Source organism: Biomphalaria glabrata, chromosome 16 (genome assembly GCF_947242115.1).
Source record: "Biomphalaria glabrata chromosome 16, xgBioGlab47.1, whole genome shotgun sequence".
NCBI lineage: Eukaryota > Metazoa > Mollusca > Gastropoda > Planorbidae > Biomphalaria > Biomphalaria glabrata.
The window spans coordinates 29,081,705-29,102,292 of record NC_074726.1 but is presented as its reverse complement, the minus strand read 5'-3'; the positions used below and the strand labels follow the sequence as shown (position 1 = coordinate 29,102,292).

General features: G+C 33.9%; 1 protein-coding gene across 2 annotated transcripts; it reads right to left on the bottom strand.

Annotated features, from left to right (window-relative positions):
* Nucleotides 1-697: 697 nt before the first annotated feature.
* LOC106060656 (malignant fibrous histiocytoma-amplified sequence 1 homolog) lies at nucleotides 698-20,065 on the bottom strand. 2 transcript variants are annotated; one of them, XM_056014214.1, is made up of 13 exons: nucleotides 19,719-20,065; nucleotides 19,165-19,305; nucleotides 17,076-17,899; nucleotides 16,340-16,508; nucleotides 14,704-14,843; nucleotides 13,598-13,799; nucleotides 11,897-12,078; nucleotides 11,160-11,267; nucleotides 10,005-10,322; nucleotides 9,220-9,417; nucleotides 7,263-8,271; nucleotides 4,798-5,018; nucleotides 698-3,041 (listed from the first exon to the last, which is right to left on the bottom strand). In XM_056014214.1, exons 3-13 carry the CDS (start codon nucleotides 17,862-17,864, stop codon nucleotides 2,883-2,885), a joined length of 3,495 nt encoding a protein of 1,164 aa, XP_055870189.1. In that variant the 5' UTR covers nucleotides 17,865-17,899; nucleotides 19,165-19,305; nucleotides 19,719-20,065; the 3' UTR covers nucleotides 698-2,882. The 2 variants fall into 2 exon arrangements, with proteins under 2 accessions (XP_055870189.1, XP_055870190.1); XM_056014215.1 differs by having other exon boundaries at nucleotides 19,265-19,305.
* Between the last annotated feature and the right edge of the window lie 523 nt (nucleotides 20,066-20,588).

Genomic DNA, 20,588 nt, shown 5'->3' with positions numbered 1-20,588 from the left:
TCAATCACCATTGAAATATTAAACTAATTATGTGTTTATGTAGGTCACATGACTCTTGTTAACCGTGGGCCACAGAAACATGACCTTTTCATCATCCTCCCACATAGATCTAAGTAGCATAGATGGATAGTTAGACTTTAATATAACTTTAAAATTCTTATTGAATGTTTTATTGTTATACTGGCATTGTGTAAATAGTTCTTGTTAGGCAGAATTAGGAACAAATGATAATACTAGTTACCTCCCCTTATGTAAATAGTCATTAAACCAAGTTATTTCCCCTTGTGAAATTTAAAGTAAATTAGTCATAATTTCTTATGGACTGACCCCTTTTTTTTTTAAAAAAATGTGTGTTCTCTTGGACCTATCACAAGCATGTTTTTATTGAGGAAAAAAATATATAAAAAATTTATTTGGGGGTTCAAAGATGAAGGTACTACTATTTCCAATATCTTGGAAAGAAAATTTACCTCCTAAGTTTCCCAGACAAGTCATGTAAATGGGTTACATCCCCTTGAAATTCCTGCTATTAGGGGTTGTTACACTGACTGATGATTAATATAACTAATTTGGACATGCTTTAATCTCATCATTAAGATATATAATATTTTTTTTTATTTCTTCAATCTGTTGTTGATTTTACAAAACTTTCTTGGCGCCTGCTAAGGTTTTAAATCGTTGGACTCAAAGACAAGACCAAGTCTCAATAAATGATGTATTGTGCTCTAGAAATGTTACATTCATACTTGCTATTTTTAAACAAGTGATACGAAATACACATCATAGCACTTCCTTTATCACCAGATGAAAAAATCAGTTTACAATCAGTTGTTTACAAACAACAATTTCTAATCTCAATAAGCTCGAAAGTTTCCTGATACTAGATACTATAAAAAAAAATACAAGCTTTATCTGAATACAAAGTTCAAAACCTGCAATCTATATTGGTACTGACCTCCAATGCAGCCATTTCTAACAAACAAACTAAAACATTTTAGCTTTCATTTCCAAAATAAAAACAAATATTCATAGTTTTAACATACAAGGGCAACATTTACCTGGCCACCAAAATCATCCAATCAGCTCACTGGCAATACATAAGTAAGATGTAGATCTAAACATCAACTACTTTGTAATCAAGCCTATGCATTTAATGCTAAATAATACTAAAATATTACTAACAACAGATAACTCTTGTCACAAGTCATATCAAGATAACTCTTGTCACAAGTCATATCAAAGTCATTCAGAATAAGTTAAACATTTCTCTGAACCATACATTTTTTAAAAGTCAAGTTAATTAGAATAGTCACTCTCATAGAAGGTTCATACCATGCAGATTTAGTTCACCTGTTATAAAACTTGTTTTCTAAGAAGGCTAGGTTCTGCCCACTTCCTTCCATGTTTTCTAAAATTATAGTCTCAGCAGGTTGCTCAAATGAAAGGTGTTTCAGGGTCCTACAGTCAGTACCACTTTCAACCACCCAAGATTTTCACCCTTGAGTCCAGGTAACCTAACTTAGCTGGTAATCACAGGGGCATTAATCCAGGCCTCAAGAGCAGCAAACATTTATTTGCTGTCCATAAAAGGCATTGACCTTCCCCCAATCTTATGTCCCCATATTTAATGGGGCCATCGTAAATCAAAACTAGTTAATCTGAAAGAGGAAAAGAACTTAAATATTTGGCCAAGTAACTGCGGCTTTGACAACTGCCACTATCAATCCTCAGAAATGAGAAATAAAAATCTTAAAAAAAAATACATTTCTAAACAGAAAATGGTGATCTAACATGAGTTGAACAGAAAATACTAAAAAAAAAAATAAAAAAAAAATAAACATAGAAAAATAAACCTAGACATAAAAAAACAACATACAGAAAGTTAGAAAAGACAAAGAAAAATAAACATAAACTTACTAAAATAAACATAAACACAAAAGTTTCTTAGAGTTCACTTTTCATTAAAAATAATGCAATGTAAATAATATCAAAATATTCGAAGACTTCATGACTGTAACTGAGACCTGAAGTGGAACATTTTGTGATCATACCTAATGCCCACTTCTAGTTGACACAGAATGATTGTATCATAACTTTCAAGCTTTTCACTTCAACTATTTGTAACATCTATGAAACACACCGTCTAGTGTTTCTAAGTTTAAAAAAACATCTTATCTAGGTGTAAATATAACATTTAAATGTATTAGAAAAACAACTTGTGACAATCAAATATTTTACAAATTGCATTAATTACAGTGCCAACATTTAAATGTTTTAAATTAAATTAAATTTAAATAAATTACATTTAAATTTAAACCAAAAAGTGCTGCAAAAAGAAATTTTACAGCATAAAGCCTACTCTGACCTGTGGGAACTACATACAAAGGAAAGAGTTAAATGCATTTTAAGATTAACTCAGTCATACTGGCCACATGACTCCCTCATTAACCGTGGGCCACAGAAAACAGATGACCTTTACACCATTTGCCCTATAGATCTAAAAAGGAGGAACTTTTAATCACAATTCATGATGAGGATTTCTAGCTTCCAACCAAAAGACACTGTACTGATAAATAAAAAAAAAAAATCAACAACTTTGAATCAATCACACAAACTTAATCAATCACACAAGATTAAAACAATCATAGCAGACTGAAACAATCACTGAACAGCAGCACTGGATGAAATGTTAAACAAAATGGAGGTATGTATTCTCAATAGAAGGGTAGGGCACATTCTAAGCCTTTTAGAACAGGAGGAGAACCACTGCGGTGGCAACAATGTAATACTGAGATCCCCTGACACCAAACCTGGGACATCATTCTTTTTGAAAGCACCCGGACTAGGGAAAATGAAGCAAATAAACTAATGGCTCTAGAGAGCTAGGACAAGGAATACTTTTCTTTCAGCAAATCAACCAGGTCCTGACGTCCTATGTCCTCGCTGCCCAGGACATCCAACAACAGGGTGACTTTGTCTGGCCCAGTGGTCCCGTCCTCTCGGTAACTTTGGAGCGCCCCAAATATCTGCCTGTAGCTATCCTGTGAAAGAAAGTGAGCAATTTAACTTCAGACTAAAGAAAGAGTGAGCATGCTGATGTACATATAGGGAGAGATCCAAGGGCCAGTTGAGATGGAGGAGAATGATGGGGATCAGGGGACCCATTGCATTTGCTCAAGGGGGCCTTCAGACAGGAGTGTCGGTGAACATCCAATTTAATCCTGACCATGGGTCAAAGGTTCCTAATTGGGATTTATCTGACGGGGAAGCTTCTATATTATCTCTTGTCCACTTGACTCTGAAGTTTGAACTGAAGTTTGAAGACTATTCAATATGAAAATGTTTTATTTCTAACGAACTTTAAGAAGTTTCTTTTCATTACCATTTGTAGAAAAGTTTAAGTAGGTGTGAAAGAAGTGGTGGCTTTAAGTTGGGTTAATTGAGCATAAAAATTAATTAAATTAATTAATTCCATTTTTTTTAATCTAAATGTCTACTACCCCTACTGGAGGACCCCTGGTGGACAGCAGCTTTTTCTGCATCAGATATGGAAAATATGGCAAGTCACAACTGGGTTTGTTTGGCCATGAAAAATACTGTACTCATCCTTTATCTTTGGAATCGTAGACAATACCTTATTGGTCTAACTAATTAGATCTAGGATTTCTATTAAATAAAGCTATCCTTTTCATTGGTTTGGCTTAACTGTCCAAAAACTATGAATAGACTTTATGAATAATATCTGAGGTCAAGCCATGAAAGCCAAGAATTGAAAAATGATTCTTTATCAAAGTTGATTTTGTGCAGATAGTTAAGAAATAACTAAATGGGATCTTTTTTCAGTCATATTTCTTTCAGGAACACCTTTATTACCGTACCTTAAGTAATGATAACATGCATTACATTTTAACTAAGGATATTATTTTGAATGTTTCTTTTCTCTCTTTCAAAAAATTAAAATTCAAACTTTTTTTGCAGACTTCTGCTTCAATGTAAGACCTAGCCATTAAATTAGTTTTTTTTGGTTCATCTTTTGTGATCCAGATTTAACTCTTTCTCTCCTAATTGACAATAGCATCGTTGATTTGACCTCATTAAAATAAATTGATGTTTAATTTTTAAAACTTTATTTTATGTTATATAGAAGAAGCATTCATTCCTCTTTAAGTCTATACCAAATTAAACATTTTCTGATCACAAAGAACAAAGCTATTGAAACTTAATCATAATATGGTAGTGAAATAGTAATGAACTAAATGAAGAATTTCGTCTGAATGTGCAAAAATAATGACGGAGGAAAAGAGTTAAACTATTCAGTTCAAAGTAACAAAGTTAACGAAGCTTTAGTTCTAACATTAATCCAGTAATTTACACAAGACTAGTTCTCATAAAACAATTCAGTAATCTAGCAACTGGACTAGTTCTCGTAACGTGAATTCAGTACCATACACTAGACTAGTTCTCATAAAACAAGTAAAAAAATTCAGTAATCCAGCAACTGGACTAGCTCTGGATGGCTGCCTGGTCGTGGGTTTGCGCCCTGGACTGTCATTTGGATTTATCGATAGTCCCGGGTTCAAACCCTGCCTGCTCCCATCTCCTGTCAAGGGGAGGTTTGTGCTAGGAAGTAAACTATCTTCAACTGTGAAAGAACATCCGAAGCGTGTAAAACATTTTTCAAACATTTTTACATTAAATCCAGTAACTTACACTAGGCTAGTTCTCATAAAACAAATAAAACAATTTCTGTAATCTAGCAACTGGACTATTTCTGCTAACATGAATCCAGTAACTTACACTCGGATAGTTCATCTGTAACTGCTCCACTTTGCTCTGCAGCAGACCCAGACGAAGCATCAAGATGGACCAGTTTTTACCCAGATGAGAGGCTAAAAATGCTAATCCACTGTCTGACAGAATACCACTCTCTCTCTCTTGTGGACCGTCTAAGGTGTCCGTGCTGACAGCAGAAATGAAGTCAGTGGCTGCTTTCATGTACTCCTGGTGACAGTGGTCATCTGTGGAGAGCATAAAGTTACAGGTTCTTATAAAAGAATTTTAAAAATACAAATGGTCTTAGAAGACAACCATTAACAACCATTTAATAACTGTAAGACAAAATTATTTCCAATCCAATTTTTCCTTATGGATAATAAAGATTATTATTATTGATATTTCCATTAATTTGTAAAAAACTTAAATCCTCAAAAAAAAAGAACTGTTGTGTTAGAGTCCAATTGATCTACAGCAGCGGTTCTCAACCTTTTATGCTCGCCGACCCCTTTTTACAATGCCCCACTCTGCCGCGACACATACACACACATACAGCAATAGAAGAGTAGACAATAACAATCCACATTTTCGATGGTCTTAGGCGACCCCTGGCTAATCGTCAATCGGCCCCCAAGGGGATCGCGACTCACACATTGAGAACCCCTGATCTACAGGTTTTGTAAATAAGCTGCAACTGAAAGTAAGATCTTTAAAGCTGTTTTTGATTTTTTTGTATTTAGTTCCTACACTTATTAATATTAAAATAATCCACTTTCTTATTTTGTAACAGAAATGATTTATAATATATAATTATAGTTGAACATGTATGTAAACGTATATACAGTGCTTTTTTTGCGACACGGCGTACAAACACCTTTTCCAATGTGGGGAAAAAATTATTAGTTGTATTTTAACATTTATTATTAATTTATAACTAGTTAAAAGTTAGGCAATCCATCACTGAGTACCAGCACCTTTTTTTTTTTTACAAAAAAAGCAATATATATATATATATATATATATATATATATATATATATATATATATATATATATATATATGTATATATATATATATATATATATATATGTATATATATATTTGTATATATATATATATTTGTATATATATATATATATATATATATATATATATATATATATATATATATATATATATATATATATATATATATATATATATATATATATATATATAATATATATATATATATATATATATATGTATATATATATTTGTGTATATATATATATATATATATATGTAAATATATGTATATATGTGTATGTATATATATATGTATGTGTGTATTTTTATATATATATATGTGTATATATATACACACATGAAAGTTGTACCCAGTTTAATATTTTCAAAATGATTTATAAGATTGTCACTCTTAACTAGATTTGTTTACATTGATATTTGTTTTTCTATCTTGGAACAATTTTCATATTTATGTGCTATAAACTAAAATGCAAACTGAATAATATTTTAATTTGTACACACTGTGGATTATCTGCAAATAAAACGATAATAGTGTCAAGGAGGAATGGTTTGAACTCAATAGCTATTATTGTGGTAAGATGCATTCTCCATGGCAGAAACCCAATGGAGTAGAACACAACAGAAAGTTAGCATTCGTATAAGAAGAGCTCCACATGTCTCGTTCATAATAATCGGACAAGTATCTATAGGTATTTAATTTTTGTTTCTTTAATTATTTGTTTTTTAGAAAGATTATAAAGCTATACAAAATTAGTTTTTTTTTCCTCTTTTCATGATTTAATTCTCTTTGCATATAACTTAACACCACACTTTCATGCAGGATCTCAGAGAATTGGGTTGGGTCGTACCGTGTACATAGTGTTCCGGGCTCGGGTCCTGGGTCTGCTCATTAAAAACGAAGGCGCTAACTACTGGGAATTTCTTCATATTCCTGTACTATAACCTCCAAAATATAGTGTAAGGACCGCCACCCCACCCATGGGTTCACTGATGACAGCCCTTTGTGTGGAATGGGGCGGCAGACTACTTTGTCAATTTAAATTCCATCCTTATCCCGGAAAAGGTTTAAAAAAAAAAAAAAAGCTCAGCCAAGGTAACCCAAATGAGGCTGTTTTCGCTATTTGTTGTTCAAATATCTAATTCGACTCTATTTCCATCGAGGCACCACGTTGAGGCTACAGGATCTGAAATCCTGTCCTTTTTCAAACTAGAATTAGGCGCTATTGCGTTAATTATTATATGGGTTAATTATTATATTGGTGAAACTGTTATATTTTTACAAACAGCAGAACAAACACACAAATACATGTTTGAGCTTTCATTTTAGAGAACAAGAAAATAAATTTTTCTAAAAAGGAGGTTTCTTTTTTTAAATGACTAACACATTATGTAACTTAGTTTGAATCTCTAACAAGTGAATAACGAATTTTTTAAAAATTTGGCTAGAAAATTGCACTGACCTATATCAAGTAGTGGGAAGACAAAACAAGTTGGCACCGAGTCATCAGGACATTTGTCGCAGCAATTCATGGAGTAGACTCCCTTGGGTATCGAGTGCTCCAGCACATAGCCTGGGTACCTACAGGGGTCATCCAGACCCAACAGCACACAGTGCATGCACACCAACGAGATTTCACATTTCAGTAGTGGCCAGTCCTTAAAGAGGCTCATGGCTGCCCTTCGAACGCTCAGCACCAGCGACCAGATCTCCTGAAGGTCCGAGGCACCCCTGGCTGACACAACCACCACTGTAGAGTCCAGTCTCCTCTCCCTGACCACCAACAGACTTGAACTGTTGACCTCAGCAATGACCCCATCCTGCCAGTTTATCCTGGGGCCGTTGGCAAGGAAACTGTGCAGCTTCACAGATAACTTCTCAAAGAAATTCGGCGGAGCCTTCCCAGAAAACATTATCTCCATCGTCAGCTCAAATGTGTTTCTGGGAAGAGTGGACGGCCACTTGGATTCAAAGTCCTCTGGTTTGCTCTCGGGGAAAAACCAAGGGAACTGGACAATAAAAGACGATCCAATCAGAGAATTGGTGGTTGAATTTCGCAGTTCGAAACAAAGGGAAAACTTAATCAGAAGAGACATAACAAGTTTCAGGAAATTGTCTGATGTCTCGGCGGATAAATTCAAATGGACCAGCAAATAGCGGAGCATCTCTTTGGTCAGCAGCCCTCGGCCCAGGAAGTTCTTTTTCATTTTATTGAACTGGGACTCTGAGAAAGACAACTCCTGGCCAATGTCCTGGTTGTAGAAGACCACCTCCTCAAAGTCGTGCCTAAACACTGCCCGAAGCATGTCAATCAAAGACTCAGGTTTCTGGAAGATGGTGGTCTTGAGCAGGTCATCTTCATGGTACCAGACAATTTCCCCGGTAGAGTGGAAATACTTCAAAACCATGTCGAGGCTGCTCTCTGGTGATCCTCTCATTCCCATCATGGACTGTTGGTTCTCGGACATCACCTGGACATAAAAAAGACTCTAACTCAAATATCATTCTGAGAACATTTCTTTCATTATTTTTAAAAGCATCAATTCATGGAATGTTGGTTCTCGGACATCACCTGGACATAAAAAAAGACTCTAACTGAAATATCATTCTGAGAACATTTCTTTCATTATTTTTAAAAGCATCAACTCTAACAGAACAAAGGCAAAGTCCCATTCAACTTACAAGCAATGTGATAGTAAAGCTTTGGCTGCTTTATTGATCCTTATTGGAAATGTGTTATAGTTACATCAAATCTTTAAAAAAACAACACAATATTCCACAGAAAAAAACAGACAATATACAGAGAAGTTTATAGATTTTTTTAGTCCTGTTCCCTAGTCAACCAGTAGCAGTGATGAGAAACCCTCAAAGAGTACGGAACAAAAGTGTTTTTGTAGTGTTCGGTTCGACTCTATGTACTTAAAGAGCTGTATGGAACTTCTAACAATGAACTAACCAGTCCTGTAAAGTAGTCGTCTCAAGAATCTTGTTTAACTTCAAAACTTTCATTTCCAACCAGCGCCTGAAGGACTATCAGCTTTATTGAATATTCTGACACATGCAAGTTTCAAAATTCAGAAAATGTGAAGAACTACTTAATACCAATTAGAAGATATACTTGCAAGCTACTGAACATGTTTTGACGTAGTGATAATGTAGGCTCTTGACGACAATAAATATTTTATTTAAAACTTTAAAAATTTCTCAAACACCCTGTATTTGAAATGTTAACTAGTAAAATGTTGCTGCAAAAACTTCATGATATGCAAAATATCAGCTGAAAGATGCAAAAAAAAAAAAAAAAAAATTAATATGCAACATCTGCAAAAAATAAGCAAAATATATTCAAAATTATTTTAAAAAATGCATGATGTGCTTGAAAATTCCATTCTGTTTGGTAAATCAGAGTTCCATCTTACCTGCTGAAAGATGCCAAGAGCACTCTCCCAGCTGATGACTTTCTCTTCAGCCTGCTGAATCTGCTCTAAGAACGTGAACCATGGTCCAGGAAGTTGACTGGCGGGCTTCGTCTTCAATACTTCAATCAAATAGTTTCTCAGGTCCTTCACGCCTCGCAGGTCGTCAGCACAACTCACAACAAAAATGTTTTGGGGAAGCTGACGAAATAGTTTTTATGTAGACACACATTTTGAAATTATTACATTTACATTTTAATTGTTAGACAAAAAATACCTTTTTTAAATTGATAAAAAAAATTGTACACATTTTTTTTTAATTTAATATTACATCATAAATATTGACCACTGGCATATTCATTTTGACAATTTATGAAAATTAAAATAATTTAAAAGCCTTGTGACCTTAAAAAAAAAATCCTAAATATATATGCCCATATGTATATTGCACATATTTTAAACTTACTAAAAATGATTACAAATGTTACTTAAAGTTATTCATCTAAGTACAGTGAAGGGAGCATGAAGAAAGGGTCAATCAAAGAAAAGCTTGCTGGATAACATAAAAGAATGTACCAGCCGCTTTCTTGATATTCTTCTAAGAACAGCTTCAAACTGGGAAAAGTTTAGGGATATTTGGTCACAGCACCCCTATGACAAAAGTCAAGGGACAGATGATGATGAGATTCTGGTCACAACAATAAAAGTTTTTCACAATAATTACAATTTGAGAAGCAGCATGAAACATTTTTTTTTTGTTAACTGCAGGTGTCAAATTAAGGTCTAACCTCGGATCTGGAGTTTCTCATCTTTTGCAATTCTTTCAGTTTCTCCTCCAGACGTCCAACTCCTATCTCTGGAATGCCGCTGCTATACTCTTTGGTCTCCGGCTTGTCGATTTCTTCCAGGATGTGCTTTATTTCTCGTTCAATTTCTTGACATTTGCGCTGTTCAGCGCGGTGCATTAGCCGCAGGATCTCGTCCACTTTTTCCTTCACGTCATCCTCACTGCAGAGGTCACAGTGCGTGCCGACTAACACAATTTTGGCACCTGCTGCTCGATCAATGATAGCATCAAGCCAGTGGCCAATAAGGTCTTCATACACCTGAAAAATGTGTTAATATAAAAAATGAAGAAAAAAAAAAAAAAGAAGGAAAAATTTTAAATAGAGATTTCAAAAATTTAAAATAAATGAATAAACATATTAATTAACTGAATAGCATTAAAATGACTAATCCAGTAGAAAAACTAATTACAATTATTTCATTTTAAAATTTATTTTAATACAATTGGAGTGACATATGACGTCTGTATTTTATAAGATAAGATAAAAAGAAAAGATTCAAAATTGAACATTAAGCCACTAAATTAAAATTGTTGGCTGTTCTAGATAATGAGAATGGATTTTGAGACTGTCAATGACAAAAGAAACCAAAATTTGTTTAACTTCATACGTAAAGCAACTTATACCAGAGTGTTTTTCTGATTTTTCAACAAATATGTTGAAGCTGATCTTTCAAAAGAATGTGAACTTTAAATGTATTTGAAATAATTTTTTTTCTCATTTAGTTGAGGAGAACAACTGGAAACTATTAAATTTATCTTTAAATGAATCTATTCATAAATATATGCTGTAGCCAGATTAATAATCTATTCATAAAGATATGCTGTAGCCAGATTAATAATCTATCCCTTTATCTCAAGGCTTCAGATATTAAGATTCATAAGAACAAAACATAAAGTATCAACATCCATCCATCCATCCCAGTGGCGCTACAGCCCATGGAGGGCTCTGGTCTGCTTCAACACATCCCTCCATTCAGATCTCTCCCGGGCCTTTTGTCTCCTCGCCCTAACCCCAAGCTGTTGCCTCAACTTTCTAACTATATAATTGAATAAAGGATAAATAATAAATGATACTAGATGAGCGATGTGTTTCTACCTGTGAGGTGTATTTAGTCAGGTCAAATACCAAGACATGGAGAGCATCAGATGACAAGAACAGATGATGTGCAGCCTGGTAGATGTGATGACCTCCAAAGTCCAACACCTGGATGCAAATCAAATAAATCAATGAATGACACCACAAAAACAAAGACAATAAATATTACTTAACTATTATTGTATAACAATTCTTAACTTTTTTTCTTTGAAGACCAATGACAAAAAAAAACTAAACAAAACAAACAGATTATGAAGGGGGTTGTGCTAAGTCAACTTCTTTTATCCAAAGGATGGGTTATGTGCTTTTATTATGTTAAACTTAAATAGGATCCTGACAAATAATAGATATGTCTGCATTGATTGAGACAAAAAATATAGGTTTATTCTGGGTCCACATGAAATACTACCCTCTGCCTAACTCATCACATGTGAACATAATACCCGTATTTTTATTATGTGTATTTTTATTATGTAACATTTAACTCTATATCAATAAAAGCAAAAAAAAAGGTGATATAGAAAGTCGCCTTCTTATTTTCATTTACTGGTGGACATAAACATTTATGAACAACTACAAAGTGATCAGGATGTATGCCCTGTGTATTATGCTTTGGACAATACAAATTAAAGTGTAGTAAAGATAACTAAAAAAAAACATTTTGAGAAAAACACATTAAGTCAATGAATTAGCATGCAGGCCTTAACACTGTTAAATCTTGTCTCCCCACCCCTTACCTGTACTCTAAGCCTAGACTCAGGCTCCCACAGGTGTCTCTCCATTACCCAAGTGCGCTCATGCTCTGCTGTGAGTTTGGACTTGCCCAGCATCAAAGCCTGGCGAAGACTCGTCTTGCCAGCTTGCGCAGCGCCAATAAGAATCATCTTCCACCGATGGTGGGCCTCTTTCAGCCTGATACCTGAACACAAAAAAAAACAATCAAAATAAATTTAGCTACAAAAATTTCTAGAAATACATTACACAAACAACAATAAAATGTTTGACCACAATGCCTGATTCATAAATTACTTTATGGAAGATACTATAAAACTTGTTCATTACTGCACCTAAATATTTACACAGTACATGTCTCTTTTATGAGGTCTAACTAACAATCGTCTTAACAATTTTAGCAAGGAATTATAAATCATTTCTTTAGTTCATCATGAAATAATCCATAAGTATTTTTATTTACTTCCTCTCTAGAGAGGAAGTGGAGATGGATTGGTCACACCCTTAGAAAAGATACCAGCAACAGAGCTAGGCAGGCCTTAGAGTGGAACCCCCAGGGAACAAGACGCAGAGAAAGACCAAAAAGAACATGGCGACGCAGTGTACTTGAAGAAGCAGAGAAGACCGGGAAGAGCTGGGACACCATCAAAAAGCTAGCAAGAGACCGTGGAGAGTGGCGTGTTTTTGTCGAGGCCCTATGTTCCATGAGGAACTCAAAGGAGTGATGATGATGATTTTTATTTACTATAAACAATAAAACAATTTCTTTCCGTGAAGAACAAACTTGATGAATGAAGTTGATCACTGTTACAATTTTTGTCATAAAAAATTGCATAGCAAAAGTACTAATGAATAACTAAATGCATGAAGATTGTATCTCACAAAAGCTACACATATTCAGATCTGTGGTTTACAAGAGATTAAAATGTAACAAGTTTGGTATTATTTTGGATGTGATTAAACTCAAGGATTTTTGCAATGAAGCAGCCTGTGACACATGTGTTGGTAATGTACACAGCCCCTAAACTGAAAAAAGTTGGGAACCATCGTAAAAGCAGACAATTTTTTAACTGACTAGATAAATTCATAAAAGAATTCTGGGATAAAAAAAAATTCAAATTTATAAACAACTTTCTCAATCTTTTTCTCTCTCCACGTTACATCTACATCTGTGTTTATCTTACGGAAGATACTCAAGTAGGAAAGGTGTGGAAAGAAAGTCAAATTTGTTTCTGGATTCCTACGCTAGAAAAATTAGCAAGTTCCTGAACTATAATGTCAAGGGAGTTATGTTGTTATAAGCAACATTTGATGCACTTGCCTGCCATGTCCATTCCTAGCAGTGAAAAATAATGTTCTCAAAAAATGTATGATATGAAATTTCATGTGGAGTTAAAAAAAACAGCCAAATCTGGTTAATTAGGCCAGTGGCTAATTCGGACTGAATCCTAAAATACCAAAACAGGACATATTGACACTGAACCAGCCAGAACCAAAATGACCCCAACCCAATGTGGTTTAAAATATGTTCTTGGCATTAGTTGTAACCTTTGAACTCAGCATTTTGTAAATACCTATAAGCTCTCAATACTAGTTAAAAGGCTTAAATTTAGTTCATCATTAACAAATAATGACTTATATCACAAATTGAATGTTCTCTAATGTTCTATGAAAATATTTGTGTTAACTGAAAATAAACTCAAAACCTTTCAGAAATTCAAACAAGGCTTGTGTTCCGAGCGTAGTAATCTCCTTGAACGGACTGTGCAAGTTGTTGTTAAGGATATGAAGTCCATCATTCTCCGCCAGCCTGTCCAACTGATCCATCAGTAGCGGCACCTCACTCAACTGGTTGTTGCTGACGTCAAGGCTGCGTAGATTGTGAAGGCAGTAAATAGATTCTGGAAGCTGGAATCAAAGATTTGCCTATAATCAAAATCTGCTTTCAAAAATAGTAGTTTTTATCAAATACAAAAGACTTTTTTTTTCATCCATATCTAAAGAACTTTCTTCCCAGAACTTGTATAAAAAAGATGCTGGAATACATTTATTTTAATTTTATTTTCATTGAGAAAAACTCAACAACAGCAAAACTTGTAATCTTTTAGCAGCTGGCTCTCATTTATATATATATATATACATATATAGGTGGGGTGGAGTATTGCACATTGTTAAACAGCTCTAGCTGTAATCTATATATTTTGCCACATCCAGCACAGACACAGCCACTGTATGCAGGGTGTAGGCTCTCTTTACTTTACTTTTGGTCTCCAATGTGTATCCTGCAGCCTGTGTAATAAATCTCCAGCCGTCTCTAGTTCTCCTTATATAGACAAGGGCCATTTCATTATAACTAGAGTAGCTATAATAGATAATTTACAAATAAATACAAAACACAACCTAATAAAAGACTCTGAAAGAAACAAGACCAATTTCCATTTTATATGCTAGGGAAAATTATTTAAAGTGCTCCTTCCAAGTGCCATGAGAGCATGGAATGGGGTAGCCTGAATCAGCCAGACTTTGCACATTTTACATCCATAATTTACATGCACAACTTGATTTAATAATCCTTGTCATTTGCTGAAGAAATATCTGTAACTTAAATGGTAAGATAAGATATGCATACAAGTACAAAGGTGAACATCCTATGAGAAGAAATGACAAGCATTTCAAAAAGATTGATTTTCAGATTCTTGGAACAATTAGAAGCAGAAGAGCTTGCTCTACAAAACTTAGGGATTCATTCAAACGGATTATAACCAATAAGTTGACAAACAAACAAATACACAAAAAAAGCAAGAAGCAATACTTTGGTCAACTGGTTTGTTGCGACTCCAAGATAGTGCAGCTGCTCTAGTAGACACACTTCTTCAGGCAACTCAGTCAGCTTGTTGTTGTCCAGCTCAAGCACTTGGAGGCGTTTCAACCTCTTGATACCCGGTGCAATACCTGGGAAAGGTTTGGTTTACAAATGTACCGAATAGGAAATACAAAGGAGGCAACCATAAAATACAAGCAAGGCCGATCCACAATATTAGCTCTTTCTTCTAGACTATAGTAACTTATGAACTTAAAAAATTGTTTTACGTACAATCATTGCATGGAAAACACTTTTAGATGATAATAACTCCTTTTTCTGTATTTATGAACGAGGGTGCCATGTGGCAAGAGCAACAACCTACCACCTTTACTTTCCAAACATATGTCAGGGACCTATTATGAGTTGAGTGGACTCGGGGCATCCTTGAAATCCAGAAGTTCAAAATATTAGTTTTAACCATGATTCAAACTTGAGACCTCGCCCAACTCAGAAGCCAAATTTACCACCCAGCCATAATGTCAAATGACACCGTTTTAAACTCTCCATTATACAAACATTAAGGCTCAATATATCTGCTTTCATGGATCTTTTTAAACCCTCTTTTACACTTGGTATATAATCTATATGCAAAGGAGAAATGTGTCATTTTAATTTATGATTAAATAATAAAAGTAAAAAAAAAAACAAAAAAAAAACTTTTATGATCAGTTTTGAGTTTTCATTACTTTCAAAAATGTAATGCTACAGTTGACAGCAATTAACAGGGATAAAAACAGTGCTTTTTGTAAAGAAATAGGTGCATGTACTCACTTTTAACTACTAATAAATTAATAGTAAACATTAAAATACAAGAAAAGTAATAATTTTTTCCCCACATTGAAAAAGGTGCCAGTACGCCAGTACAAAAAAAGCACTGGATAAAAGTATACCTGGAACTTGTGTGGATGTGGTGGCTGAGTGGTCAAGTGCTTGTTTCTGGACAGAGGAGTCCCGAGTTAGAATCTCAATGAAGACAGGGGTTTCGAAATTCAGGAGTTTTCGGACGCCCCTGATTCCACCCAACTCTAATGGGTTCCTAACAGTAATTAGGTAAAGTAAAGGCAGCTGGTTGTTGTTCTGGCTATATAACACCTTCATTAACCAAAACCATAGAAATTACATATATATATCTATACAGCATCTCCCCTATAGGTCACATGGTCTGAAAGGAGGGCCTTACTTAGAATAGTTGTGCGCTGAAGTTTATTTAATTTATAAAGAAAGAAACATCGATTTTATTGTAACATTACCTTTTATTGTTTATTTCTAAAAATTAATTACAACACTCTACTGATTTTTCAATCGATTACAGATTTTATCAGTTTAAATATTTTATGTTCACAGACAAACCAAAATTTAACCTACAGTGTCTTGGTTCAGTAATCCAGTGAAATTTAGCATAGTTCTTTTTTTTTACTTAAAATAAGTCTTGAAGCTTTAAATAAGTATTGTAATTTGTCACACTTGCTTATAAGACTATTTTCACAACAGTTCTATATATAACACCAGATGGATAACTAGTCAACCAAAATTCTATCTGCACATCAAATTGCAGAAACCTCTTTAAGTATTATTAATGACTTACTGTCCAGGTAGTTATCACTCAAGTTCAATCTCTCCAAATAGCGCAGTTGGTAAAACTCCTCTGATATTCGCAACAGAGAGTTTCGCTTCATACACAGCTGGGTCAGTTTGACAAGGCCACAAACACCCTCAGGGATGTCCGTAAAATAATTATCATTCAAATAAAGTTCCTTTCATGTGACAGAAAGATGAATATTTAATGAAATAATTCAACAACATTAAAAAAAAGTAGAAAGGAAAAGAAAAAAATAGACTTCATTTTAATATATATGTATATGATATATATATGGTATAACAAATGTTAATTTTGTAACTGACATTATAAAAAAATCTGGGACAACCCCTAACAGCTTGTTAATATTGTTATTATTACTATCTAATAAATGAAAACAAAAATGTTTCTTATGTTCCTTAAGAATTAAGGATTATTACATCCTATCCCAAATCTTGGATAGGATGGTGGGTTATGGCAGCAGGCAATGTTCAAGCCCAGACAATCGAGATAGCAGTCCACAACTAAGCAACCATGAAATAAATTTTTCGGTACTTAGCAAAATTTATTTAAAGCTAAAAAATTGTTTTTTTTTGTAACATTGCCTACAGTTATTATAAGATTTCTGTTTTAAGTTGCTAGTATATAGGTTCAAGTTTACTTTTTGATAAATTTATCAATTTATTTCAAATAGAGTTGAAGCCTACAAAGGAGTAAAGGAATTGTTCAAAAGACTATTACTTACCTCAAGATCCTCCAGGCTAAATAAAGCTTCAGGTATAGTAGCCAATAGTCTTAAAGCACCAGACAAATCCACTTTCTTCAGCTTAGTACACTTTCGTAGGTCTTGGGAGACTTCCTGAAGCTGATTCCATTTCAGGCTTAATGCCTCCAGTTTACGCAGTGACCCAACACAATCCGGTATTTTTTTAAGCCGTTGCCATGAAAGATCAAGGACAACTAGATCTGGTAAGCCGCAGACACATTCTGGGAATTCTTTCAGAGTCCCGCTGGGGTATATTTTTCCAGAGAGATAAAGTTCTTTGAGTCTTTTGCATCTTCGCAGCTCATCAGGGATCTCTTCTAACAGACTACCATTCAAATTGAGAACCTTCAAATGGGAAAGTTGTGCGATAGAAGGTTCTAGAGTTGCAATATAATTATGTTCTAAATTTAGTTCCTCTAATAACGTCAGTCTATAAATAGGAGCAGGAATTTCTGACAGATGATTAAAACTTAGATTTAGTCTAGTCAGTTTACTACACTCTGCAAAGGCAGCTGGTAATCTAGTCAGATTGTTGCCCACAGCATCAAAAGACGCTAAGGTTTTGGACAGAACTCCTAGCGATGTTCCACCAACAGGGAAACTCAGCAAACGAAGAAAAGGTAGCCTGATTTCCCGGAGCTCCATACTGTACAGACTTCTGGGTACCCATCCTCGGTAGACCCCTTCAGGTACATGCAAAATTTCATTTCCTGGGCTTTGGTTGGGATCTAAAAGATACTGGTTGAGCGAGTCTGCCATATTTGTCATGATGTAAATAAAGTTCAATGATTTTCTTTAAAATCCTGTCAAGAAAAAATGAAATTTTAAAAGATTGATTTACAATTAAATTAACAGGACTGAAAGCTACATATTCACTGGTAGTTAATTTGTAGCTTGTTTTAGTCTTTTTCTTGGTTTTATAAGTTTCAGATGTTTGTTTCTTCAGAAATGAAAATTATGACATCATAGCCCAAACCTCTTACAGGACAGCATATATATATATATATATATATATATATATATATATATATATATATATATATATATATATATATATATATGTATGTATTAAGATCTAACACACACACATATATATATCAGAAGAAGGGGCAAAGGTGAGTAACTGGTGCCTAAACCAGTAAGCTTCGGGCAGGAGGGGCTCGTTAGCCTTGGTTGGCTGCCCATCTAGGAGAAGGAACACCCTGAATCCATACCTCCGCTGCCTTGAGGCTATACCCAAACATGGGAAATGCTTGAGTAGACAACCCTGAGGAAAAATCAGGAGCTGGTGACCCTTAGGCAGATTGTGGCACACTGTGCTACAGCCTGGCAGAACCTGCGGCACTACTGATCCCAAAACTGTATAATTGAATATTCTGTTCCTTTGGTCACATCAGCTGCATGGAGAGGGGAGAGGGAACTGCTGTGGGGGAGAAATCGTTCTGACCATAGACAATGCCCAGACTTTCATCACGCTTGTTTAAGATAGTTCTGCACCACTGCCAATGACAAAAAGTAATAATTGTTATTGGAATGCGCAAGTCAATCCTCACTTTAAAAAATCCTGAGCACAGGCTGAAGGAAATATTTTACCACCTGACATACAGCACTCCTCCTTAATCTTCAGACTCGAACTAAAGCTTTATATATTCAATACTACTATATTTATATAAAGTTTATAATAATATTAACAAAGAGCCCATACTAAGCATACTTTGTAATGTTTTCACATCACAAATCACTTGAGTTATAGTCTATGGATCTATTCTATATCAATATTTATTGACTTACAGCTTTGTTAATAGGCTCTACGAACTCTTAAAAACTTAAGGGCCAACACCACATTTTGATGTATAAAAGACAAAATTCTAGCTAGATTTTCAATTCCATTCTACTATTAACTAGATCTAGATAGATCTGCTATTGCTACACTCTCTTTCTTTTGTATAGAGACAGAGATAACTAGACAATTTGATAAATAAATAAATGATAAATAAATTAATTTTATAATTGATAAATAAATAGACTATAACTATACTGACTATAGAGTCTAGAATTAGTAACTAACCTAACAATCCTAGATTCTATCTAGACTACACAAAACAACACCATCATCTATGATAGGACTAACAATCTGGAATCTACTTGAACTTGAGATGAACACTCACTATTTCCACACTCATCACTGTTCTGTAGTCACTGTATCATACTGTAAGTGTAATAATAATACCACTGTATAAGTGTATATAGAAGACTACCCTACACATAATCATCATAATGAATGATAATAATATGACATACTGCAGACTTGATCTATATTATATATAGTTAATATAGACCTAGATTATAGATCTAGATTATAGAAGACAAATTAAGTATTTAGATCTACTTACTAAGTTACTTACTACTGTACTAGTAAGTTAAGTGAACAGTTAAGTAACTAGTACTACACTCAACACTAAAAACTAATGCTAATTACCTTAACTAATACTAGATTATCATTATCTTATATAATACAGACGTTACTTCATATATATTATATATAGATCTATATGAATTTATGATTGTATTTGATTATTATACAGTATAATTGAGTATACTAGATCTATACACTACACTTACAGTGATAGATTCTATTCAATCACTATTCTGACACTGAGTTGAGTTACAGATCTAATCTTTACCTTAGACTTAGACTCAAATACTCAAAAACTGCCTTAGAATTTAAACTAAATTAAATGATACTAAAAAATCTATCATTCTATAACGTAGAATCTGTAGTTCTAGATCTACGACTACGTGGATCATGTTCCCATTGTGATTGTTTAATCTAAAAAGAAACTTTATTAAATTTAGCCTCTAAACTAAATCTAGTATTAGATCTAGGCCTATAGATCTAATGATTCTAATCAGATCTCATCAGATCCACTCGATCTAGTCTCGTATTTTTATCTAAAACATTAAATACATATGTACCTCCACTTAAAGGTGAAGGAGAGTTATTGTGCCAATTTCCTGTTAATTCGCTCCCTTTAAAAATAGACTCGCACCAAGGGGACTTAAGTTAAGACCCGAGTTTTAAATAAGAGATATAGATCTATTTTCTATCATTTTCATTTATATTTCAATTTAAAAAAAACAACTTTCATAATCAATGCAAATATAAGCACCACTTTTTGGACCTACTAACTGATTTAGATATTTAGATCTAGGCGTAGAATATAGAAATGTAATCCAGATAAGCCCTTTTTTTAAAAAAAGAATATATTGATTAATGATTATACAAGATTAATATAGAATGTCTACATGGAACATATACTGCATTCTTCCAAGACACATGTTATGAACACAATAGAGTCTGAATAGACCCTACGTTGGAGATACTTGTCTTGTGTTTGTGTAATTCATTATAAAAAAAAAAAGCTCACTTAATATTGTGAACAACTAATGAAATAAAATGATAACCGAAAATTAAAGGATCGGTGCAGTATT